This window comes from Leucopleurus acutus (genome assembly GCF_964270905.1).
Source record: "Leucopleurus acutus genome assembly, chromosome: 19".
NCBI lineage: Eukaryota > Metazoa > Chordata > Mammalia > Artiodactyla > Delphinidae > Leucopleurus > Leucopleurus acutus.
Window position 1 is genome coordinate 27,452,517 of NC_139161.1, and position 26,386 is coordinate 27,478,902.

Sequence of the window (26,386 nt, forward strand, 5' to 3'; positions counted from 1 at the left end):
CAATAAATGTTATTTATTAGATTATGAATATTCAACAGTTGTTTTAAAAACAAATCCATTAGCTTTTTCTGAAAATCTTCTTGAAGTGAAATTAATAAACAGATGATAAGCTGCTAGCAGTATGGTATCAAAACTTTTAACATATCCTTGCCACTAAATGTAATTAAGACTAAGACTTATGTGGAATTAGTAAATCTGTGCTGTAACATTTTTCTCCTAGGATCAGCTTGATGGTCATAATATAATTGCATTATTTATAAAATTAATTTATTAATATGTGAATGAAGGGATTAATACAAGTCCTTCTTTAATAGCTTTCAAAATATTTTTCTTAAATATTTTCCTATGCTAATTCAAAATTTAACATGCTAATTCAGCATATGTTGGCATTTTTATTCTGCCACAGGATTAATGTATACACCTGAAAGAGTAAAATGTTTTATTTTTTATTACAGCAGAATGGCCAAAGACTATGACAGGTCTTCCCAGCACGTCAGGGACAACTGCCAGTGTGGTCATCATACGGGGCCTGAAGATGTATGTAGCTCATGTGGGTGACTCAGGGGTGGTTCTTGGAATTCAGGATGACCCAAAGGATGATTTTATCAGAGCTGTGGAGGTGACACAGGACCATAAGCCAGAACTTCCCAAGGAAAGAGAACGAATTGAAGGACTTGGTGGGAGGTAATTATTGTCCTATTTTGTCTTTCTTCTCTTGGTTCTATTTAGTCGTTTTCTGCTTTATTTACCAGATTGACCTACTCCTCCCTTTTAATGAAGTTACAGATTTTCAGTTTGCCTGATGAAGTACTTATGTATGTTCATATTTATCTTATTATTTTGAGTTGACTGTTTTATTTCTGATAATGGCTCCAAAGGGAAATAATATTTTAATATTATTATTATTAAATACTAATAATAATATAACTAATAATAATTTTGTTACTCAAGTAACAAAACATACAAGGATTTATTTAAAACCTTTTACATAAATACTGATCAGCATGCCCTTCAGAATCTGGACAGAGCAGCCCTTATAGTTCCAGAGTAGAACAATTTGATATTTATTTCTTTAGGCTGCGCTGGGTCTTAGGTCGTCTTTGTTGCGGCATGCATGCAGGATCTAGTTCCCCCATCAGGGATCGAACCTGGGCCCCTTGCACTGGGAGCTTCGAGTCCTACCCACTGGACCACCTACTCTGGGGAAGTCCCCCAGAGTAGAACAATTTGAATCTGTATTTGGGAATAGAATTTTGTTAGAATTAGCTTTCAGTTTTTCCCTTTTATTTCTGAGTCATATATGCTGCAAACCTCTGTTTCAACTTATTGTCTCAATATGTATTGAGATAGTTTGTAAACTATGAACTGAATTTGACTTCAGCATATTTTTATGCTACAAACTAAAATGTAAGATTATTCTAAAAATCAGAGGAATGAGTAACATAAGAAAATTTAAAAATTATTCCAATACTAATTTTTAAAAATCAAGGATTAAGGCAAGTTAAACAGAGTCTGGTGTTTTCTAAATAATCATTCTAACTCAAGTCTTACAATGATATTATTACTTGCCTCCTCTTTCTTGCTTTTTTTTTAAGAAGCCCCAGGTTTTTGTCGTTGTTTTTTCTTTTCGGCTGCATCGGGTCTTAGTTGCGGCATGCAGGATCTTTCATTATGGTATACAGGCTTCTCTCTATTTATGGCGCGGGCTCCAGAGCAGTGGGTGGGCTCTTTAGTTTGTGGCACGTGGCCTCTCTCGTTGAGATGCGCGAGCTCAGTAGTTATGGTGTGCAGGCTTAGTTGCCCCACAGCGTGTGGGACCTTAGTTCCCTGACAAGGGATTGAACCTGTGTCCCCTGCATTGGAAGGCGGATTCTTTACCACTGGATCACCAGGGAAGTCCCTCCTCTCTTTCTTGCTTTTTTTTTTTTTTGTGGTACTGGGGCCTCTCACTGTTGTGGCCTCTCCTGTTGCGGAGCACAGGCTCTGGACGCGCAGGCTCAGCGGCCATGGCTCACGGGCCCAGCCGCTCCGTGGCATGTGGGATCTTCCCGGACCGGGGCACGAACCCGTGTCCCCTGCTTCAGCAGGTGGACTCTCAACCACTGTGCCACCAGGGAAGCCCCTGGGCTTTCTTTTTTTAATACTGTATATTCGTGCACCAGTACCATACTTATTTTATTTATTTTTATTTTAATAAATTTATTTATTTTTATTTTAATAAATTTATTTATTTATTTTTGGCTGCGTTGGGTCTTCATTGCTGCTCGAACCCGTGTCCACTGCATTGGCAGGCGGATTCTTAACCACTGCACCACCAGGGAAGCCCATATTATTTTAAATTGAGGCTTTATTTTAATTTTTAATATTGGTAGGCCTGACTCCTCTCATTAGTCTTTAAAAAAATATTTTTCTTGACTGTTCTTTATTTTTCACTATGAATATTAAAATTATTTTTATTTTAATAACTTCTTTTAGAGTTTATTTTTTTGTCCTGTTACTTAAAATAGCATCTGGATAGTTGGACAGATGCTGTTTGCCATTTGAAAGCAGGTGTCTTTTTGCACAAATTGAACTGTTTTTTTTTTTATTTTTAAAATAAATAAATATTTATTTATTTATTTATTGTTGGCTGTGTTGGGTCTTCGTTGCTGTGTGCGGGCCTTCTCTAGTTGCGGTGAGCGGGGGCTACGCTTCGTTGCCGAGCGCAGACTTCTCATTGTGGTGGCTTCTCTTGTTGTGGAGCACGGGCTCTGGGCACGCAGGCTTCAGTAGTTGTGGCACGTGGGCTCATTAGTTGTGGCTCATGGGCTCTAGAGCACAGGCTCAGTAGCTGTGGCACACGGGCTTAGTTGCTCCACGGCATGTGGGATCTTCCTGGACCAGGGCTTGAACCCATGTCCCCTGCATTGGCAGGCGGATTCTTAACCACTGTGCCACCAGGGAAGTCCCTCAACTGTTTTATTGTAAGTTATTTACTCCTTTCCCTCTGTCCTCACCCTGGGCAACTGGCCAGTGCTCTGTTTTTCCAGCCTTCTGTTGCTGCTCAGTCAGCCTTTTGCATATCAGGCTGATCCTTTGTGTATGCCATTAGTCATGCAGGACAACAGCAGGAAGTGCAATAAAAGCAGCATCTTTTGCAACATTTCTTTGGTTTTTTGATTCTGGATTTAAAACTTTGTTTTAGCCAGTGCCCTTATTTTGTCATTTGTTTCTGAGAAACACAAAGACCATAATATCTTTGAATATTAATATCTAGAGAGCTCCTAGGAGAGTTATGTTGGAAGCAATTTGCGTAGGTACTGTAATTACTTAAGTATTAAGCCTTACTTTTTAGGGAGCTGGTTTAGGAAAGAACAATAGGGCATAAGGTGTTAGGAAGGCAGAATGTTGGTGTCTCTTCTCCTGGAACTCTTATGTTTCACAGATTCTTGTGAATTGTAGATTCAATCTTTACTCTCCTGTTTGCTTTTTGAGGATCAGCATTGAAGAAAGCATAAAATAACAGAGTGATGGCCTTCGATACTCTTACTATGACCAAGAACAATGTTGCTTTCAGTATTACAAATTAAACTAATTCCCAAAAGGGCTAGTAAATGAACACCTCTCTTGAATTTCTCTTCTAGGTTAATGTTGACAAAGTTTTCTGCTCATCCTGTACTTGCTGCATTCCCCCCTGTTCTGTCCAGTATAGTAGCCACTAACCACATATAACTGTTTGAATTTAAATATAAATTAATTAAATTAAAAATTGAGTTCCTCATTTGCACTAGTCACATTGACAGTGCTCAGTTGGCGGACATGGCTAGTGCCTGCTGTATCAGACTGTGCCTAGTGAACATTTCCATCACTGCAGGAAGTTTCATGAGACAGAGCTGCTCAAATCTCCTGGCCTGCCCTTGTCTCATGAGCTTGTTTTCTACTTAAGAAAGATGATTGAGGCTGTTCTCCTTCTGTCATATTCATGTTTTTCTGGGCTCAGAGGAAGATTTTTTTTCTCATTTATGAAGGTTTATGCCTTTATTTTGGTTCTCTTAGAACTTGTATTCCATTTGTTATCTCTTCTCCCTAGTATCTTCATTCCTTTGAAGTTAGAGCAGAAATAGAAAAGCCACAGATGGAGGTTAACTTGGAGGCTGCTGCTGAGGTCTACAGCATTTCATACTGACATTCCTGTGGAGATGGTCACCACTATCTGTCCTGTCTTCAGCTTTCCATATCTTGAAGCCAGTTTAGTTTCAGTGTTCATCAGGTTTACGGGGACAGAGTCATACTACTCACAGTCAACATAGTAAGCTATTAAGAGACTCATGTATACATCAGGATGTCATAGTACTCATTAATAATTGAGAACAGTAACTGACAAGAAGACCACATATTAATGTCAGCTGGCCTGCCATAGATGAAATGAAATTTCAGATTATAATCAGAGGGTTTCAGTGTGCACGTGGGACCTTAGTGTGAAGACTTAATTCAGTTCTTAATGTCATCTATCTTTGAGAGTTCAGAATCCACTTGTGTCTTATGCATGTATCTGTCAGGTGAACCTAATATCAGGCAGGCTAATACTGTTTCTTGGGAATGCTCTTTGCCACTCTTCCCCTCACCTTTTTAAAGCCTTCCAGGGGAACATTTTTCTTCTGTTTATTTATTTTTTAAAATTCCAGGCAGATTATGGTTAAATTGATTTAAGGGCCAGTTTCCCATTTCAGTCGTTCAGGCATAGGTTGAGAGACCATCTCTGTTGAGTTTTATTACTTTTTTGCTGCAATATTTGACTATATCTCAATGTTTTAGGCACCCTGGAGTGTACTGACTTCTTGTGTATTAATTACAGATTTCTGTTGCTCCAACACCAAATTTCTAGGCGGGTTTTCTTGTTGTGTAACCCCCCAATCTATATTTCTACAGCTGATCTGTTTCCAAAGTCTAGTCTCACTTCTAAATACAAACATATCTAAATACATAGGTACTTCTATTGAGAAATTTATTATTAATTCCTCAGATCAAAAATATTAAAATTGAAGTTCTATTTTCAATACCCCTAAATCCTTCAAAAAGTATACAACATTTTCAATTTCTTTTATCATTATGTAATCCCTCTTCAATTTTAACCACTTCTTCCTCCCCTCAGTTTTTTTAGTTATCAAATTTTCTTGCTTTTTTAGAGTCATATACTATAATGTTGATTGCAGCACCATTTACAATAGCCAGGACATGGAAGCAACCTAAGTGTCCATCAACAGCTGAATGAATAAAGAAGATGTGGCACATATATACAATGGAATATTACTGAGCCATAAAAAGAAATGAAATTGAGTTATTTGTAGTGAGGTGGATGAACCTAGAGTCTGTTGTACAGAGTGGAGTAAGTCAGAAAGAGAAAAACAAATACTGTATGCTAACACATATATATGGAATCTAAAAAAAAAAAAAAAAAGGTTCTGAAGAACCTAGGGGCAGGACAGGAATAAAGAAGCAGACATAGGACTTCCCTGATGGCGCAGTGGTTAAGAATCCACCTGCCAATGCAGGAGACACGGGTTCGATCCCTGGTCTGGGAAGATCCCACATGCTGTGGTGCAGCTAAGCCCATGTGCCACAACTACTGAGACTGTGCCCTAGAGCCCGCGAGCCACAACTACTGAACCCTGCATGCCTAGAGCCCGTGCTCCACAACAGGAGAGGCCACCGCAATGAGAAGCCTGCTCACCACAATGAAGGGTGGCCCCCTCTCGCTGCAACTAGAGAAAGCCCGTGCACAGCAACAAAAACCCAACACAGCCCAAAATAAATAAATACATAAATAAATTTATTTATTTTAAAAAAAGAGAAAAGACACAGACGTAGCGAATGGACTTGAGGACACGGGGAGGGGGAAGGGTAACCTGGAACGAAGTGGGAGAGTAGCATGGATATATATATACTACCAAATGTAAAATAGATAGCTAGTGGGAAGCAGCTGCATAGCACAGGGAGGTCAGCTCGGTGCTTTGTGACCACCTAGAGGGGTGGGATAGGGAGGGTGGGAGGGAGAGGATATGGGGGTATATGTAAACATATAGCTGATTCACTTTGTTATACAGCAGAAACTAACACAACATTGTAAAGCAATTATACTCCAATAAAGATGTTTTAAAAAAATCCAAAAGAAACACAAAATGAATATTGTAGCAGAAATTACTAAGACCACTGAATCCCACTGAAATGGATTTGAAAAGGAAAAAATGTATTATGTCCTATTGCAGTAGTCTATTTCTGTGTATTTCCATTTGTGTGTGTGTGTGTGTGTGTGTGTGTGTGTGTGCCTGTCATTGGATCTTAAAAAAAAATTATCTTGCTTTTTTACATACATGATATCTACTCATTTCTATTCCCATTGCTTTCATTCCATTCTGTCTAGCCTACCTCAATAACCTCCAAATTTTCATCTTAATCTACCCTATTTTGTCTTTGCCTTCTGAACAGGAGCTTTGGTTTATGCATCTTTGTATCTGAAACAGATAAGTCATTATTTTGCAATAATCTGATTTTATTAGCTATTTAACACGTTAAACTACTTTAGTTGTTATATTTTAATCATTTAGAGTATCTATGTGAACTCTATTTTTTAGCGTGATGAACAAGTCTGGGGTGAATCGTGTAGTTTGGAAACGACCTCGGCTCACTCACAGTGGACCTGTGAGAAGGAGCACAGTCATTGACCAGATTCCATTTCTGGCAGTAGCAAGAGCACTTGGTAAGTAGGACTTAATATTTGGTGAAATCATCTTGGATTTTCTATAATATATGGTGGTAAAATAAAAGAGAAGACTGAGAATTAAACCCTCATTTGGCACGTAATGAAGGTATAAATATGACATTATAGTAAATGATTGAAAACCTAATTATAGTAAATGATTGAAAACCTAATTAAAGTATGGGTTTCAGTGCCAATTGCTCTTTGATCATGAGTTATGTTCAATGTTTTGCTAGTTCCCATTTATTTCTAGGGAAGTAAATGTATGCCTACGCTTGATGTTAGCCGTAAAACTATTTCTAAATGTCCTTCCCTACTTCAGCCCTTCATATTTCTCTTCAGAGCCTTCAAAGCTCTTTTTTTTCATTAGCTAGCAAAGTAAATTGTACATGACAAAATAAACATGCTTATTTTCTGTTCTACCTGGTTTTGAAAGGAAGGCTAGAGGATTATAGCTATAGAAATACCTTACCTTGGATGTACTAATTAAATTTTCTTCTAAGGAAAATTTCTTTTAGAAAACACCACTTTTTCCCTTCTCTCCTTCTTCCTCTAACAGATACTTGAGAACTGACTTGGTGCCAGGTACTGCCTTAGGCTTTGGAGAGATTATACAGATAGACTCTGCCCTCAGGGAGCAAGACTAAGTAGTTGGGGAGATGGGCAATAAAGAAGGAAACTTGTCCTGAAAGTAATATAACATTGCAAGTCAATTATACTTTAGTTTTTTAAAAAGTAAGCTTGTAAATGAAATAATTACAGGTTAGGAAATATGAAAGTCCTATGATAAAGAATAATTTAGAAGGTAAAAGCTATTTTAGATAGTGTGATGGAAATGATCCTTTTAGGAAGTGTTATTTTATCTGAGATTTGATGGCTGAGAAGGAGTTATTCTTGTGAAGAGCCTGTTGAATATTCTAGGCATGGTTCCTGAATTGGGAAACAGCGTGGCCTGTTGTAGGAATTATCAAAAGGCAGGAGTTAAGGAGGCAAACATGAGCCACAGATGTTTTCATTCTAGTCTAAGGGCACTGGGAAACATTGAAGGATATTAAGCTAAGGAGTAACATTATCTGATTTGCATTTTTAAAAGATCATGCTACCTATCATGTTACTATCTTTGTTCATCTTTGGTGATCATATACATATAGTCCCAATATTCATGGAGCCTATAATCTAATGGGGAGAATAGATAATAAACAAATGAGAAAATTATTTTAAAAAGCATTATAAAGGAATTAAACAGTATGATATGCCACTGATTGGTGGGAGGGATAGTGGGTAGCAGAGGAGGGCTACTTTGGAGAGGATGATTAAGGAACATTCTTTTATTTATTTATTTTTTAATAAATTTATTTATTTTTGGCTGCGTTGGGTCTTCATTGCTGTGCGCGGGCTTTCTCTGGTTGCGGCGGGCGGGGGCTACTCTTCGTTGCGGTGCGCGGGCTTCTTATTGCGGTGGCTCCTCTTGTTGCGGAGCGCGGGCTCTAGGCGCGCGGGCTTCAGTAGTTGTGGCACTCAGGCTCAGTAGTTGTGTCTCACGGGCTCTGGAGCGCAGGCTTAGTAGTTGTGGCACACAGGCTTAGTTGCTCTGCGGCATGCGGGATCTTCCCAGACCAGGGCTTGAACCCGTGTCCCAGCATTGGCAGGCAGATTCTTAACCACTGTGCCATCAGGGAAGCCCAAGGAACATTCTTTTAAAAAGTGATATTTTGAGTGAGTAAGACCTAAAAGGAGGAGAAGGGGCCAAGTCAAAGCAAAGCCATAGCACTTGCAAAGGCTGTTAGGCAATTAGTGGACATTTGATTTTGGAGGGATGGTGGTGCAGGTTGTGTAGCATATATTCTTTTTTCCTACTGAATAATGCCCTGACTTCCTTTTGGGAAACTGTATCTCCCCTACTATGTGCAGTTTTAGTTTAGACATTCCTATTCAGGGTCCTTTTATAAAACATAAAAGGTCAGGCATATGGCCCCAGCTAGATCAGTTAGATTCCCTGTTCCATGATTTTGAGTTGTGAATCTAGAAAGTATAAACATTAAAAACCAAAAACGTGGTTGGAATGAATTCATCCTAGTGATACTGACCTCCTTTGGCAGTGCGCATTGATGTGGTTGGGTTTTCCTGCCTAGTTGTTTGGAATTGCCCTGTCTCCTTGCCTGGTTCTCCAGCTTCTTGTCTACCGTGTGAGCTACTTGATTTTCTTCTGAGTTGCCTTTTTGGCCTAGGTTAACCTGAGCTGGAAATTGTTGTTTGTTAGCAATGAATCCTAATGCAGAAAGGAAAGGACTTGCTGTCTTTAAGGACCAAGAATGAAGCCAGTGTGAGAGAGAGGAGGTAGAGATGTAAGATGAAGGCGGGGATGAGGACACTTGCCTGATTAAGAGGGTGGTGCAGGCTAAGGTAAGGAGTTTGGTGAAGACATTACCAGTGGTAGGCAAGAACTAAATCCTGCAAGGCTTTCTAGACCATGATAAGGAATTTTATTTTAAATGCTTTTGGGAAGGGATTGAAGAATAGGAGAGGAAGTAAGCCATAGTGGTTAAGAGGTAGCCTTTGGAGCCAAAATTCCTAGTTTCCAATCCCAGTGCTGTTATTTACTGTACAAACTTGGGCAAATTACTTAATATATTGTGGCACAGTTTTTTCAGCTGTAAAGTGGGGCCTGCTTCATACTGTCATGAGTATTGGGTAACTTAGCACGTGTAAAGTGCTTAAAATAGTGCCTGGCACATAGTAAGTGCTCTGTAAATGTTAGTTGTTTTTATTACTGTTGTGTACTGAAGTAGGGCAGTGACATGATCCAGTATGTTTTTAAAGGATCATTTTAGCTGATCCAGCTTGTTTTTAAAAGATCATAATGGCTAAAATTATAGGGTAATAAAATTGGAGGCCAGGGTCCCATTTAGGGACCTGTAGCGGTATTCTGAGCACTTTACATATTTTACAGATTTTTGTCTGAGTTTCCCAAGCCATTCATTCATAGTATACATGTGATATAATTGATCCTCCAATTGTTAGCAAGGAGAAAAAGGGGGCAAGGTGGATGACAGATAGTCAGCTGCTATTGACACTTCAGGTAGATGGTAAATTTCCAGTTAACTGTTGCCATTTGTAACATTAGTGAGCTTAGGAGGAAGGCATGGGAGGCAAGGAATTAATATTACTAAAGAAATAGAGGGAATTTTTGTGGGGAACTCAACACGGACTGAGGGCAAGGTCTTACTCCAGGTTCAAAAGTAAGGTGAACCTTCAGTTTAGAAAGTAGATGCCAGTTTATTTTGTATATGTTAAGTGTGTGTGCACCAAGCATTTCAAGTAAGCCTTGAAACCCTTAAGTGATTGTGGAGAGGAAGAGAAGGAACAGGTGATGGAGTGGCAAAAAGAGCAGAAAAACCAACTGGTTTTCCTGTTTCAGACATTCCTACTTAGTTCAGATATAGCTCTGGAGTAATTCAGACAAGAAGTAATTCAACCTGCTTGAATATCTTCAGTAATCTTTCCTTAATGTTTCAAAGTAGAAATTCTTGTATTATTAGACAATTCTGTGAGTTAAAATCTGCTTCCATGAAGCTTTCAGACAGGGCAGTGTACTTCCTTTTCTTTTTGCATAATGACAGTCATTTACCTATTCAGAATTGGCTAGCATGTTTCTCTAGGCTAATTTCAGACCCTTCATTACTCTTGTCGTATTCCTCTAGATGTTTCCTTCAATAAACGTGATTTGGGAATTGAGGACACTGCAAGATGTGGTCTGACCAGTTTGAAGTACAATGGAAATATTTAGTTCCTGCTACCTGAACATTGTACTTCTAATAATGGAGTCCAAGAATCCTGTCATTAGCTTTTTGTAATCTTAACACATTAGTTGGCTTATTAAGCTCAGATCTCTAGATATTTCTCTTATGAACTGCTACCAGGTCAAGTTCCTCTTTTATGTACTCTGTTGGTTTTTATTGGGATGGTGTAAGGGTGGGGAAATGGAGACTGAATAATAGCATTAGATGAGTTGTTGGTGAAATGTATTTATCAATACAAAAGGTACTGATTAATAGATTGGTGTGTATTTAGAGAGAGAGATCTTGATTGATGTGATGCTGTTTTTCTTCTTAGCTTAGTTTCAACATTTGTTAACTACCTAGAGAAAGAAATAATGTGCGTGGTCCTCGATTTTGTATATTATACAAATATTCAAAAATACTTAGGCAGCAAGATCTTAGCATTGTTTAACTACTTTTAGTTGCCAGAGAGAAAAAATAGTAATTAGAGAGTAGAGAAATCAGACACTTTGACTGGGCGATGACAGTTACCATCACTAATGAGGAATAGTTGGACATTGTATGCCTCCAGATGTGTGGTACACATATCCTCTATGTAGTACCCTGGTCAAAAATGCATAGGCTCAATCTAGATAAAGGAGGTTAAAGAAATGTTACAAGTAAAGAAAAAAAGAAGAAGAAAAGAAATGTTACAAGTATATGCTATTCCTGATCCTAGGCTGGATCCTATAAAGAATATTATTAGGCCATCTGATAATTCAGAATATGGATGGTAGACGGTATATTAGGTAAATATTATATTAATATAAATTTATGAAGCTGATAACTGCAGTGTCCTTATTCTTAGAAAATACACTTTGAAGTATTTAGGGATAAAGGACCATTATTTAAAATATTTTTTATATATACACACAGAATCTTTTTTTTTTTTTTTTTCGGTACACGGGCCTCTCACTGTTGTGGCCTCTCCCGTTGTGGAGCACAGGCTCCGGACGCGCAGGCTCAGCGGCCATGGCTCACGGGCCCAGCCGCTCCACGGCATGTGGGATCTTCCCAGACCGGGGCACGAACCCGTGTCCCCTGCATCGGCAGGTGGACTCTCAACCACTGCGCCACCAGGGAAGCCCCAGAATCTTTATATATATGTAGATTGAAAACAAGCGAATGGGGCAAAATGTCAACAATAGATGAATCTGAGTAAAGATCGGTGTTCTTTGTCATAGTTTTATTTTTATAGCTTTATACATTTGAAATGATCTCCAGATGAAATGTTTTTAAAAATAGGCTGGCAGGGACTTCCCTGGTGGCACAGTGGTTAAGAATCCGCCTGTGAATGCAGGGGACAGGGGTTCGATCCCTGGTCTGGGAAGATCCCACATGCCGCGGAGCAACTAAGCCCGTGAGCCACAACTACTGAGCCCGCATGCCACAACTACTGAAGCCCACGTGCCTAGAGCCCATGCTCAGCAACAAAAGAAGCCACCGCAAAGAGAAGCCTGCGCACCAGAACAAAGAGTAGCCCCCACTTGCCACAACTAGAGAAAGCCCGTGCACAACAACAAAGATCCAATGCAGCCAAAAAAGAAATAAACTTAAAAAAAAATGGATAAAACCACATACAGAGTCCCCACTTCTTTGTGATTGTTTATTCATTCACCAAATATTTATTAAATGCCTGCTGTGTGCCAGGTATTGCTCTAGGTTCTGAGGATTCTGCAATGGACAGGTGAAAATTCCTGGACCCATGGAACTTACTTTCTAGTGAGGGGAAACAGATGATAAACTAAAATAAATAAGTAGAATATATATTGTGGTATATAGTAAAAAGTGCTAATGTGAAAAATAAAGCAGGAAACGTTGTGGGGGTGGGAGTGTAATTTTCAATGGGATTGTCAGGGGACTTCCGTAGTGGCACAGTGGTTAAGAATCCACCTGCCAATGCAGGGGACACGGGTTTGAGTCCTGGTCCGAGAAGATCCCACATGCCGTGGAGCAACTAAGCCCGTGCGCCACAACTACTGAGCCTGCGCTCTAGAGCCCACGAGCCACAACTACTGAAGCCCGTTGGCCTAGAGCCCATGCTCTGCAACAAGAGAAGCCACCACAATGAGAAGCCTGTGCACTGCAACGAAGAGTAGACCCCTCTCTCTGCAATTAGAGAAAGCCCACAAGAAGCAATGAAGACCCAACACAACCAAAAATAAAACAAACAAATAAATAAATGGGATGGTCAGAGGAGGTCTGAAAAGATGACATTTGAGTGAAGAGATGAGGCATCAAGGTCTGTGGGTGTTTGGGGCAAGATATTAGGCAGAAGGAACAACAAATACAGAGTGTCCTTTTTATGATTTTTTTTTTTTAACTGAGCAGCTTGAAAGGTGGAGTTGCCATTAACTGATGTAGCAAAGACCAGAGTATATGTAGCAGGGGGAGGTCAGTTCAGTTTTGGACAACTTACCTTCAAGGTGCTAATCAGACATTAAAGTGGTGATATCCATTGGGCTTCTGGTTATGAAAATTGACTAGGTGAGGGCCAGGCTAGAGATATCAGTCTGTGGCTGAATCAAGGGATTGAGTGTAGGTAAAAAAGGGGGGAAAAAAGAAAAGGGAAGGGTCCAGTGACTGAGCCCTGAGATATTGTCACTGTTAGGAGGTGGGGGCATGAATGGAAGAACAGGTAAAACAAGACTGAGAAAGAGCCACAGGTAAAACACAAGAAGGTTCAGGAGAGTGTCCTGAAAGCCAAGAGAAGAAACTGTTTCAAGAAGGTATCTCGTTATATGTCAGTTATGCCTCAATTAAAAAAAAATTTCAAATACTGTTGATAGTTCAGGTAAAGGAAAGACTGAGAAGTGACCTTTGGGTTTAACAATGTGAAAGTCATTGGTGACCTTGACAAAGTAGCTTTTGGTGGATATTGAGACCACAATCGTGACTGGAGTTGGTTCAAGAAAGAGTGAGAAGGGGAAGTTTTGATATAGCAAGTTTTAGACACTCTTCCTAGGTTGGGAAGGAAGAGATGGGGCTTTAGCTGGAGTAGAAAGAATAGCGTCAAGAGAGGGTTTGCTACTGTTATTTTTAAAAGGGAAGAAATAATAACAGTTGATGGGAAAGATCGTCTAGACCAGGGAAAACTCCATGTAGGAGATAAAATACAACTGCTATAGTTATTTCCTATGACAATTACATTATTGTAACATAATTTTGTAAACAAATGTATGGAAATAAATGAATATTTTCATATAAAAAGACGTGGGAGAGATGGTTTTGTTTTAGTAATGGAAAAAAATTGCTTCTGCTTTTTCTCTTGATTTTATTTTTCTATCACGTATTTTCTCAAATATCTTTTTTATTTTTTTAAACTTTATTGAGCTATAACTGACATACAGCACTGTATATAAGTTTAAGGCGTACAGCATTTAAAAGAGAATATCCTTTAGATTTGAACATTTAAGCTGAAAGAAATGCTTTGTCATATTACTTTTCCTGTCTTTATTTTGGCACTTGGGGGGAAAAAGTTAACTATTTAAGTTCTAGCTTTCTTTTTAAGTTTAACTTGTTGCATGGTAATTCTTATTGGCCCATAGTAAATTAAATTATAGAATTTAGCACCACTCTTATGGTTAATAGTCATTTTTCTTCCAGTTTTTTGGGAAAGAGAGAAGTTTGCTTATCAAAATTTATACTGATGATGATCAAAATTACCTGAGTGCAAATGTAGCAAAGGTGTCTCCTAGTGGCTGTCTGATGGAATTGCATGTGAGTCTTGCAATTCATTTATTCATTGAACAGATATTTGAGTGCAGTATGTGCCAAGCACAGGGTCTTTGCCCTCATGGAAGCTTACAGTTTAGAGAGGGGAGAGGCATTCATCAAATGATCACAAAAAGAACTGAAACATTACAACTCTTAACTATTTGTATATCTGTTAATGGGAACTTAAAATGGGAGTATTTTACCTAACCGGAGAGGCCAGAGAAGTGATGTTTGAGCTGAGGTCTTAAGAATTACTAAAAGTTAATAGAAGAAGAAAATGTGTTCTAGGCATAGGAACTGCATTTGTGAACAGCTCTGTGATAGGAGGAGGCATGGTGAATATAAGGGACTCTGATGAAGGGTAGGTGGAACAAAGATATGGGAACAAGAGGCATAGATAAAGTCAGAAAATACTGCATTTTTATAGGCTGTGGTTAAGAGTTATGCAAGAGTAAACTATTGCAGATTGGGGTGGGAAACATATAACTAGGTAGGGGTGTGTGTGTGTTTTAATTATGGCAAAATACATATAACAAAATTTACCATCTTAACCATTTTAAGTATACAGTTCAGTGGTATTAAGTACGTTTACATTGTTGTGCAACCATCACCACCGTCAATCTTAAATTTGTGTTTTAAAGAGATGATTTTGGTTGCAGTTTTGAGGATGGATTAGGTGAGGCAAAAGTTGCTGGGAAGCTCTCCACGGGAAGCCACTCACAGAGCTGGAGGCGGGTGGGGGAGGAATGTTGAAATTCCCTAGGATAAGGACCACTAGGTGTCCTGCACATTGCTGGCTGCAGTATGCCCCAGCAGCAAGCAGAGAACATACTGAAACCAGAAGAAAGGCCTCTTTCTCATCTGGTATCACTCCAGTGCCCCTACTGAAAACAAAAGGGAAATGGCCATTGAGCAGGCAACCAACCTCTGCCACAATGTTCAAGGCCCCTCCCTTTAATATATAGAGGAATGACATTCCTGTGATCCTATAATGGTGTACAAACACTAGGCCAATAATAAAATACTTAGTTCAATTCTGATTCTTACTCATTTGATCTCAGGTAAAGCCATGTAGATTACCTGAACTGGCAAAATAAGGGAACTGGCTCTATCTTCTGTTCCTAAATCTAGCTATGAATACAGATCATATGGTGAGTTCGTTAAAAATTCTAATTCTAGGGACTTTTACCGGCAAATATAAAGCAACTTGAGCATCAAAACGATAACAGGAATAAGTTATAGTATAATGAGGAAAAAAAGAATCCCTAAGTCCATACTGGTACAAAAAGATTATAAAGAGGTAGAACAATGGAAAGTTCGTCTTTAGGAAAGACAACTAATAAATGTAGTTAGTGTCCTAATTCTATCATCAGTTTACAACCATCACAATAGCACTTGATTCGTGGAAGAATCATTAATGAATGCTAAAATGTGGCATATTTTGGTGAGGAATAGGATATTTCACACAATCTCAAACTATCACCGTATAGATTACTTAGGGCATCTTTACAGTGCTGGTAGGCAGCACTTTAACTGAATGATCAGGCTTGGCATTGCCAATAATAGGACAGACTGACATTTTGTGCCTCCTAATGTGACATACTAAGAAGGCTATGACTTCAGCATTGTAGTATTCTGGCCAAAAAAAAAGTTTAACCTGAACACAAACCCTTATATCTAGCCTGCGGACACGAGGAAGCAGTCAGACAAATCCAAATTGAGGGTCACTCTGCAGACAACTGGCCTGGACTCTTTTGACAATTGTCTGTCAGTGTCATGAATGACAAAAACAAATCACAAAACCTAGAGTTGTTCTGGGTTAAAAAACAACTAAAAAATATGACAACTGAATGTAATGAATGATCCCTGAGTGGATCCTGGATATTAAAAAAGCATTATTGCGGGAATTTCCTGGTGATCCAGGGGTTAGGACTTGGCACTTTCACTGAGGGGGCCTGGGTTCGGTCCCTGTTGGGGGAATTAAGATCCTGAAAGCCACATGGTGCGGCCAAAATAAAAAAGGCATTATTGGGATAACTGGGGAAATTTGAACATAGATTTTATATTACACAATACTGGATCAACATGAAATTTTCTGACTGTGGCTACATAGGAGAATATCCTTATGCTCAGGAGATTAAATAGGAGATACACCATGTTATTGGGTTGGGAGATATAATATTGTTAAGATGGCATTTCTCCCTGAAGTGATCTATAGGTTCAGTGCAATTGCATTCAAAACCCAGAATCTGGGGGGACTTCCCTCCTGGTCCAGTGGGTAAGACTCCACGCTCCCAAAGAGGGGGCTGAGGTTTGATCCCTGGTCTGGGAACTAGATGCTGCATGCATGCTGCAACTAAGCATTTGCATGCCGCAACTAAGAGTCCACGTGCCGCCACTAAGAAGTCCTCATGCCACAACTGAAGATCCCTCATGTTGCAACTAAGACCCAGTGCAGCCTATATAAATAAGGTAATAATAATATTATTTTTTAAAATATATTTTTTAAATTTTTGCCTGCGTCAGGTCTTAGTCATGGGATTTTTGTTGCAGCATGTGGGATCTTTCGTTGCGGCACACAGGCTCCTTGTTGTGGCGCACGGGCTTCTTTCTAGTTGTGGCTCACGTGCTCAGTAGGTGTGGTGCATGGGCTTAGTTGCCCTACAGCATGTGGGATGTTAGTCCCCTGACCAGGGATCAAACCCGTGTCCCCTGCATTGGAAGGAGATTCTTAACACTGGAACACCAGGGAAGTTCCAGTAAATATTATGAAAAACAAAAAATAGAGTTTGGGAATTCCCTGACGGTCCAGGGGTTAGGACTCCATGCTTCCACTGCAGGGGGGCACAGGTTCACAGGGAATTAAGATCCCCCATGCCACGTGGCCCAGCCAAAAACTAAAAATAAACAAATAAGTAATTTAAAAAACAGTTTCAGAAATTTAAGTTAGGAGAAATGCGCCTTTCTTCTGGAAATGTATTGAGGTTTAGTGAGAAAGAAAAAAGAGATTGGCAACATATTGGGGGCTAGTGATTTCGGAGTTGCGAGCTTGAGAGGACAATTTTGTGGAAGGAGTATACATATATATTGGGTATATATCCGTAGACATCTCTAGAAGGATACATAAGGACAATAGTTGTTCCCTAAGTGGAGAACCAGAAAGGACATGAATGGGAAAGGAGATTTTTGTATCTTTTGGTTTTCGTGCCATGTGAAATAAACAAGTAACTTATTTTAAAATATTTTCAAATTTATAACAATATTAATGTTAGTTTATATATGAGAAATTGTGACCCTTCTTTGAGGTCATATAGTTTGCATTAGATTCAAAATTGGAATTTCTTTTTTAACCTAGATTTTAAGTTTAGACATATTAAGGATTCTGCTTTATATGAATTTATGTTTTTACTTGGAGTGGCAATATTAATTTCAAATATTGGGGGGCAAATTGCTTTTGAAAGCTTTTAGCATCACATATGAACCCTGTAATTGCTATCTTAAAATTTATCTTAACTGTTTCCATCCATGTTCATTTTTATAGTTTCATCAACCAGGGAGTTTTGTTTTACTGGTATAAAGAAATAAATGTGTCTTTGTGAGGTGACCTGGATTATAATTAGCTTTTAGTGGTCATATGTGTTCTCTTTTGTTACTCTGAAGGATGAATTGCCCCTTTCAAGAGGCTGGTTTAGCAGTGAATTTTGCTATTTCAGAGTAGAGTAATTGATTTGAATTATTCTTTCCTTGGACTCTGAGCATATTTGGATTGGCCAGTATTTCTGATGAGAGGTATGGTGACGTTTAAATAAGGAAAGGAGAGGACAAAGAGCTTCCTCTTGTTTAGCAAAAGTCAGACCTGCTTAACAGCGGCAAAAACAATTTATCCTCTTGTCTGAAAACCTTTTGCTCTTAATTAGGTCTTTCCCCAAAGTATTTCACAACAAATAAAAGAGGCGGAAATTAATGTTTTCTCCTTCTTGTCTCCTCCTTCCTGTTTTTGGACACAAAAGAGTTTATATTGTCCTACTTATTTATCTTATGTATCACAAAAGAGTAGATGGTTTCTATAAATTTTTTTTTCTATTTCAGTTTTATTGATCTTTTAGATGACCTGAGTCAACTAAAGCTTCTTTTATGTTGAACATTTTGAGGTGTACATCTAATGCGTCTAAAAAGCAGAAGTGTTAGGCATTGTTTTATGTGGAGCTAATCAAGAAGGAAGATAATTATTTAAGAATCTTCTTTTACTGGCTCACTGAAAGGGTGAACTATTGATCTCCAAAGGCTAGTCATTGATCTCCAAAGGCTAGGTAGGTTAAAAGCATAAAAATGCTCATTTTTATCTCTGGAATTTTCTTCCAAGTGACTGGCACCCATCCTTTCAGTTTTGATGTAGGTATTTTCTTGACCTAGGGGGTTAACAGGAGGTTTTCAGTTAGCCACTAGGACTCTTATTTGTAGAGCAACGTCTCCACATTTTATCTTTTTTTTACAGTTATCTTAGTTAATCTTGGCCCTTCGCTCTTCCCCATACATTTTATTTTTTTCTACTTTTAAATATATTTTTTAAAATTTTTATTGGAGTATAGTTGATTTACAATGTTGTGTTAGTTTCTGCTGTACAGCGAAGTGAATCAGTTATACATATATCCACTCTTTTTTAGATTCTTTTCTCACGTAGGTCATTACAGAGTATTGAGTAGAGTTCCCTGTGCTATATATAGAGTAGGTCCTTCCTATACGTTTTAGAATCAGCTTGTCAGATTCTACAAAAGTCCTTTTGGGATTTTGGATGGAATTACATTGACATTATAGGTTATTTTTGGAAGAATTAACATCTTCATAATGTTAACTCTTCCTATCTTTGATTATAGTTTATTTCCCCACTTATTTAGATAGTCTTTGGAATCTAATTGTATAATCTTGTCCATAAAAGATTTGCACACCTTTTATTAAATTTCGCAGTACCTGATATTTGGTTCACTGTTATAAATGGAATTGTTTAAAATTTTACATTTTCCATTTCTTGCTATTATATAGAGATACAGCTGACTTTTATATATTGGGTTTGTATTTAACAACCTTGCTAAGTGTTCCTGTTCTGATAATTTATCTAACTTCTTTTTGGTTTCCCATGTAGAAATAAAATTATCTTCAAGTAATGATAGTTTTATTTTCTCCTTTCCAATTCACATATATCATTTATTTTTATTATCTTACTGTGTTGAGAAGGATCCCTCATATAGAATTAGAAGAGAAGTGGTGATAGAAGGCATACTTTTATCAGGTTCATAAGGGAGTTACCTTTTCAAATTTCTAGTTTGCTAAGAAGTCTTTTATTTTTAAATCATGGATGGATTTTGAATGTTATCAAATGCTTTTCTGCATCTGTTGAGATGAACATGTGGATTTTCTTCTTCAGTCTGTTGATACGATACTACTAGCTTGCAAATAATACTTCTTGCTTTTTCTGCCTCCTGCTCCCCAGGTGATTTGTGGAGCTATGATTTCTTCAGTGGTGAGTTTGTGGTGTCACCTGAACCAGACACAAGTGTCCACACTCTTGATCCCCAGAAGCACAAGTATATTATCTTGGGGAGTGATGGTCTTTGGAATATGATTCCACCTCAAGATGCCATCTCAATGTGCCAGGACCAAGAGGAGAAAAAATACTTGATGGTGAGAAATAACTCAATTCGATATTATTATCTACACATTGTTCTGGTACTTTTGTCAGGGGTCTTGAATATGAACTAAGGATGTTCACCTTGAGTAGATTTTTGCATTTGCCCTGGCTGTAGAAGAAAGTAAAATATAGATTTCTGAAGCTTATTAGGAGAACAAGACAGGAAATAGATGAATGAAACTAGATAACAAAACATACAGCCACTGACTTCATTATGAGCAGCCCTTGACTTCCTGGCCTATGGAACCCTCACCGATCCTTCTTTTTATAAATTGAGATATAATTCACATTCTATAAAAGTTACCTTTTTAAAGTATTCAGGTCAGTGTTTCTTAGGATATTCTCAAAGTTATGTAACTCTCACCACTAATTCCAGAACATTTCATCACTGCCCCCAACAAACCCCATAACTATTAGCAGTCATTCACTATCACCCCTGTTCCCTGGCAACCACTAATTTTTTTTGTCTCTATGTATTTGCCTGTTTTGCATACTGCGTATAAATGAGATCATACAATATGTGGCCTTTTGTGTCTGACTTCTTTCACTTAAGCATAATGTTTTCAAGCTTCATTCATGTTGCTTGTATCAGTACTTTATTCCTTTTTATGACCGAATAATTTTCCATTGATGGATATATAACATTTTATTTATCCATCCATTCATCAGTCAGTGGGTACTTTAGTTGTTTCCACTTTTTGGCTATTTTGAATGATGCTGCTGTTAACATTTATGTACAAGTTTTTGTGTGGACCTGTTTTCAGATCTCTCAGGTATCTACCTAGGAGTGGAATTCCTGGGTCATGTGGTAACTCTATGCCACCTATATTGTTTTAGTCAATTGCAAACCTAGAAACAACCATCAATGAGAAAATTCTTTTCTTTCCTTCCTGGCTTGCTTAAAAGTTGATCTTCATTCTGAGCAATGACAAAGTAAGGAGATTTGGAAAGTGCAATGTTATTGAAGGCAAGGAAAGAGAGTGTTTTGGAGTAGTAGCCAGCAATGTCAAATTCTACAAAGAAGTAGAGGCAGATGGATGAAAACAGGGTATTGGGTTTTACATTTAGGATCTTTTATTATTAGTGACCTTCAAGGATGAAGAGTTTCGGTTGAAGTGATGAAGGCATTAGCTAGCAGACTGGAGTGATGATGAAACGGTACTTTGTGAGCCTAGGAAATAGATGTAGTGAGCGTTAAGGAAGACAAGGGAATGTGCCATTGTTAGCTTGAAAAGATAGTGAGGGTCTTGAAAGCAGTTTTATAGTCTTACAAGAAAGATTGACAGAACAAGAGAAATAAGGGATGTTGATGGAATGAAGGTCCAGAGCACATCGAAGTAACTGGAATCAATGGCTCCTTGGAAAAGATTATCTTTTTCTAAGATGGGAGGAATGGTAAAGCTATATTTTGGGGTGATAAGGAGGCAACATGAAAGAACTTGTATTAAATTGCCTCCATTCATTCCCTCAACTAACATGTTAGGCACTAGGTACAAAGGAAGCAAAGGTGAATAGAATATGGTCCTTGCTTAGCATTTACCATATTATTACAAATAGGATATATAGCTAGCTATCAGTACCATTTGGTTGTGAGTTGTTTAAAGATAAGAGTCATGTATCTATTCAATTTTACAAACTTGGGGCTAGCATGATGCATTTGGTCAGTAATGTCAGATATAAAAGAAAGATTAAATAAAATAAAGACTATTTTGTCTATTGGAGTTTGTTTGTTTGTTTGCTATGCCGGCTTGCGGGATCTTAGCTCCCCTACCAGGGATCAAACCTGGGCCCTTGGCAGTGAAAGCGCAGACTCCTAACTACTGTACTGCCAGGGAATTTCCATGTCTATTGGATTTAGAATTCTTTAATGATGAGAGAGGAAGAGAGAAACATTTCAGTGGCATGATGAAGCCAAAAGCCAGTTTTATTGGGTTGGGAGAACCTAAGTGTCATAAACACCTAAGTGTTTTTAGAATGAGTATTGAAGGAAGCATTCATCTAACAATATTTATAACAAGTGTTGAGAACTGAGAGGGAGAAGATAGGAAACTTATGAGGACTGCCTAAGGAAGTTTCATGGATGAGAGTGGTATTTGAGCAGGTCTTAAAGGTGGAGTTGAATTTACCAGGTAAAGAGACGAAGCGAGGAGAGTGAAGCTTTCCAGGCAAAGGAATAGAATGTGTAAAGTCAGAGGGAAGAGACAAGTACAGCATATTCAGATTTCACAAGTAACTTGATGTGATTCGAAGACAGGAGGCAAAAAGGTTTTGAATGGTCTGTTATGAAGTTAAGGCTTAATAGTCAGGTAGTGGAAAGTACTGAAAAGCTGCATTTTAGATACGCATTTTAGAAAGCGTACTCGTGGCAGGGTGGAATAGAGGGCAGATGATAATGGATGTGAAAATCCTATTTATTAGGAGGTGTAGGAAAAACATCTTGCCCCTTACTAAATTAAACTGATGCAAAGTTGGCTATGAAAGAGAATGGGTGTCAGCAGTGAGTGATTAGTGAAGAATCCCTGAGAGAAGGTGAATTTTGATGAATGGAATCATATTTATAAGGTCTGTCTCTGCGTCTCTTCACATGTTGATTCCTATTGACAGTATCTGATTTGATTTTAGTTTTATTAATTAATTAATTAATGGCTCCCTTGGGTCTTTGTTGCTGCACGCGGGCTTTCTCTAGTTGCAGTGAGCGGGGGCTACTCTTCATTGTGGTGCATGGGCTTCTCATTGCGGTGGCTTCTCTTGTTGCAGAGCATGGGCTCTAGGCATGAGGGTTTCAGTAGTTGTGGCATGCGGGCTTAGTAGTTGTGTCTCGTGGGCTCTAGAGCTCAGGCTCAGGAGTTGTGGCACATGGGCTTAGTTGCTCCACGGCATGTGGGATCTTCCCAGACCAGGGCTCAAACCCGTGTCCCCTGCATTGACAGGAGGATTCTTAACCACTGCACCACCAGGGAAGTCCTGATTTTAATTTTATTTATTTATTTATTTGTTTGTTTGTTTATGGCTGTGTTGGGTTTTCATTTCTGTGCAAGGGCTTTCTCCAGTTGCGGCAAGTGGGGGCCACTCTTCATCGCGGTGCGCAGGCCTCTCACTATCGCGGCCTCTCTTGTTGCGGAGCGCAGGCTCCAGACGTGCAGGCTCGGTAGTTGTGGCTCACGGGCTTAGTTGCTACGCGGCATGTGGGATCTTCCCAGACCAGGGCTCGAACCCGTGTCCCCTGCATTGGCAGGCAGATTCTCAACCACTTGGCCACTTGGGAAGTCCCCTGATTTTAATTTTTTAAAAAATATTTATTTATTTGGCTGCACCCGGTCTAGTTGTGGCTTGTGGGATCTAGTTCCCTGACCAGGGATAGAACCCTGGCCCCCTGCATTGGGAGTGCAGAGTCTTAACCACTGGACCACAAGGGAAGTCCCTGACTTGATTTTTATTAATGGATCTATTAGGCTTCCTCTTTGGAAGCTGCTGTTATGTTCCAAATGAAAATTTTTGCAAGCTTGAGCTAAAGCAGCAATGGATTAAAAAAAAAAAGAAAAAAAAACATATGCACATACAAGCCAAAAAGAAATATGGGACTCCCCTGGTGGGGCAGTGGTTAAGAGTCCGTCTGTCAATGCAGGGAACACGGGTTAGAGCCCTGGTCCCGGAAGATCCCACATGCCGTGGAGCAGCTAAGCCCGTGCACCACAACTACTGAGCCTGAGCTCTAGAGCCTGTGAGCCACAATTATTAACCCCTGTGCCACAACTACTGAAGCCCGCGCACCTATAACCGGTGCTCCACAACAAAAGAAGCCACCGCAACGAAGAGTAGCCCCCGCTCGCTGCAACTAGAGGATGCCCGCACGCAGCAATGAACACCCAACACAGCCATAAATAAATAAGTAAGTAAGTAAGTAAATAGAAATGTAGATGTTAAAAAAAATACATAAGTGGTAGAACTGACAGAACTTGGGTTTTAAGGAGGGAGAATATTATGACACCCCAACTTCTTAGTGGTGGCTGGAAGCTGTTATCAAGAAGAAACACATTATTTTGTGGGGAGGGAGGGATAATTCATATAGGCATGTTGAACAGGACATGCCTTTGGTTCATCTAGATAGATATTTTCAGTAGGCAGTTACTGAAAGGCAATGCCTGGAAATGCTAATTTCAGTGTTAACGGGAGTTAAAGTTGTGACAATTTATGACATCACCTAGTGAGACAGTAGGGTGGAAGAAAAGGACACAGTGTTAAGGGCGGCCCAAATCAACAGAATCCGTGGGCTGAGGGAAAATGCAAGTAAGGTAGTAGAAATGGCTTATGTAGATTTCTTTTTTATGGAGCTTTGCTGGGAGGGAAACAGGCACACTGAAAAAGGGAAAGGTAAAGGAGTCCTTCAGTGAGTTCTCAGTGAGCTAGTATTTGGAGAGTGGTGCAACACGTACACTGGGGAATGTAATAGATTCATGAATTACAGATTAATGCTGCCTTTCATCAATTGTGAAGTGCATATTTTTTCATATTAGAAAGGGGGGAACAAAGCAATGTTTAAAAACATCTTTACAAAGTGGTACTTTTCTCGCGAATGCAAGGATGGCTTAATATTAAGACTTTAAAGGAGCTGAGAGGAGTTTTTTGCAGTTTGCCATCATTAATGTGTTGGAATACTGTAATATGACCAAGATCAGACAATCCCAAATAAAAATGATTCCCTGTTTCCCAAGGAAAGAATGAAAAAAGCCCAGTTCTTTATCCGGTTTCAATATATAAACTTGAGGCATATAGCTGACAGTTAAATGACATATACGTTATATATTTTTTTAATAAAGTGCTTATAGTATGGTAGTACATTATATATTATTACATAGTATACATTATAGTACATTAATATATGCATTTTTTAAATTAGGGTATAGTTGCTTTACAATGTTGTGTTAGTTTCTGCTGTACAATGAAGTGAGTCAGCTATATGCATACATATATCCCCTCCCTCTTGGACCTCCCTCCCACCCCCCAATCCTGTCCATCTAGGTCACTACAGAGCACCGAGCTGAGCTCCCTGTGACATTAATATATTTTATTACATTACATAAAATAACATATTAATTAAAATTTTTTTCCCCTTATAGTTCATGACACATTTCTTTTTCAAACATTTCCACTCATTTTCATTATTCAGTTATTTCTAGAGGTATTTTTTAAGATAAGTAATTCTTTTCTGGAGCACATCATTTTCTTTTCGGTTCTTTGAAACTTAGCAGTTATTAAATCCATGTATGATGCTGTAAGTTTTATTCCAAGCCACATTTATTTGTATAACACAAGTTCATTTAATTTTTTTTGGATTTTTACTCTGTTTGTATGTATTTGATCTCTATACTATAACCACTCATTGTATTGCTTTTTTCTTCATAGGAGTGACATTAGCCATTTATATATCTATAAATGGCTATGTGTGTATATATGTATATATATGTCAATATATATACATATATCTATGTATGTATATATATATGTCAATATGTATACATATATTTAATGACCACTTTTATTTCCTTGTCTCTGAATTTTGTTCATATCCTTTGACAGTTTTTATGTTGGGATTGTCTTTGATTTGCAGAAGCTCTTATTTTAGGAGGAAATTGGCCCTTTGCAATGAGTATTTTTGCCATGTGTGATTATTTCATTTGTGAATTGTTTATCTATTATAACTTGATATTTACTTCCCCTTTTTAGATAACTACTGTATAACTTTTCCTGAGTAAGTTTACAATGAAGACCAAGTTTGCTACCAAAAAGATAAAAATACAGGTGAAATTTAACCACAGGATAAGACCTTGTCTTATTATTTTTTTAATTCAGAGCAATACTGTTTTAGCATAGTTATGGGGTTTGTGGATAAAGTTTGAAATTTTAATTGTTTATGTAGGCCATGTTGAACACGTGATTTTTCACTTGATACAGGTGTAGTGGCAGCAAGGTCTGAGTTGTTATCTTCCTTCTTATTCTTTTAAAAATAGGGTGAGCATGGACAGTCTTGTGCCAAAATGCTTGTGAATCGAGCTCTAGGCCGCTGGAGGCAGCGTATGCTTCGAGCAGATAATACTAGTGCCATAGTAATCTGCATCTCTCCAGGAGCGGGCACTCAGGGAGATTTCACCAATGAAGACGAGCTCTATCTGAACCTGACTGATAGCCCTTCCTATAATAGTCAAGAAACCTGCGTGATGACTTCTTCTCCGTGTTCTACACCACCAGTCAAGGTACACAGTTCTCTAGAATTTAAGTTGTAATAGAATTTCTCTGTTAGTATTACCTGAAAACAGTTTTCAGATTCTTTATATAATAGAATTTCAGATTTGAGCTACCGTCAAGAAAGTGATAGATCTTTGCCATGTAACTTATTGTCAGTAGGCCATCTACACATAGGTACTATACTGA

The 26,386-nt window shown here is 38.6% G+C and overlaps 1 protein-coding gene across 2 annotated transcripts in view; it reads left to right on the forward strand.

Moving 5' to 3' along the window:
- Positions 1 to 26,386, forward strand: part of PPM1D (protein phosphatase, Mg2+/Mn2+ dependent 1D) — a 49,034-nt gene that overhangs the window by 16,960 nt on the left and 5,688 nt on the right. The window contains exons 2-5 of one of the 2 annotated variants that reach the window (XM_082859920.1): positions 456 to 684; positions 6,612 to 6,736; positions 19,760 to 19,950; positions 25,966 to 26,208. In XM_082859920.1, coding sequence (XP_082716046.1) covers positions 456 to 684; positions 6,612 to 6,736; positions 19,760 to 19,950; positions 25,966 to 26,208 — 788 coding nt within the window. The remainder of the gene's footprint in view (positions 1 to 455; positions 685 to 6,611; positions 6,737 to 19,759; positions 19,951 to 25,965; positions 26,209 to 26,386) is intronic. The other variant, XM_082859921.1, reaches the window with a different exon arrangement.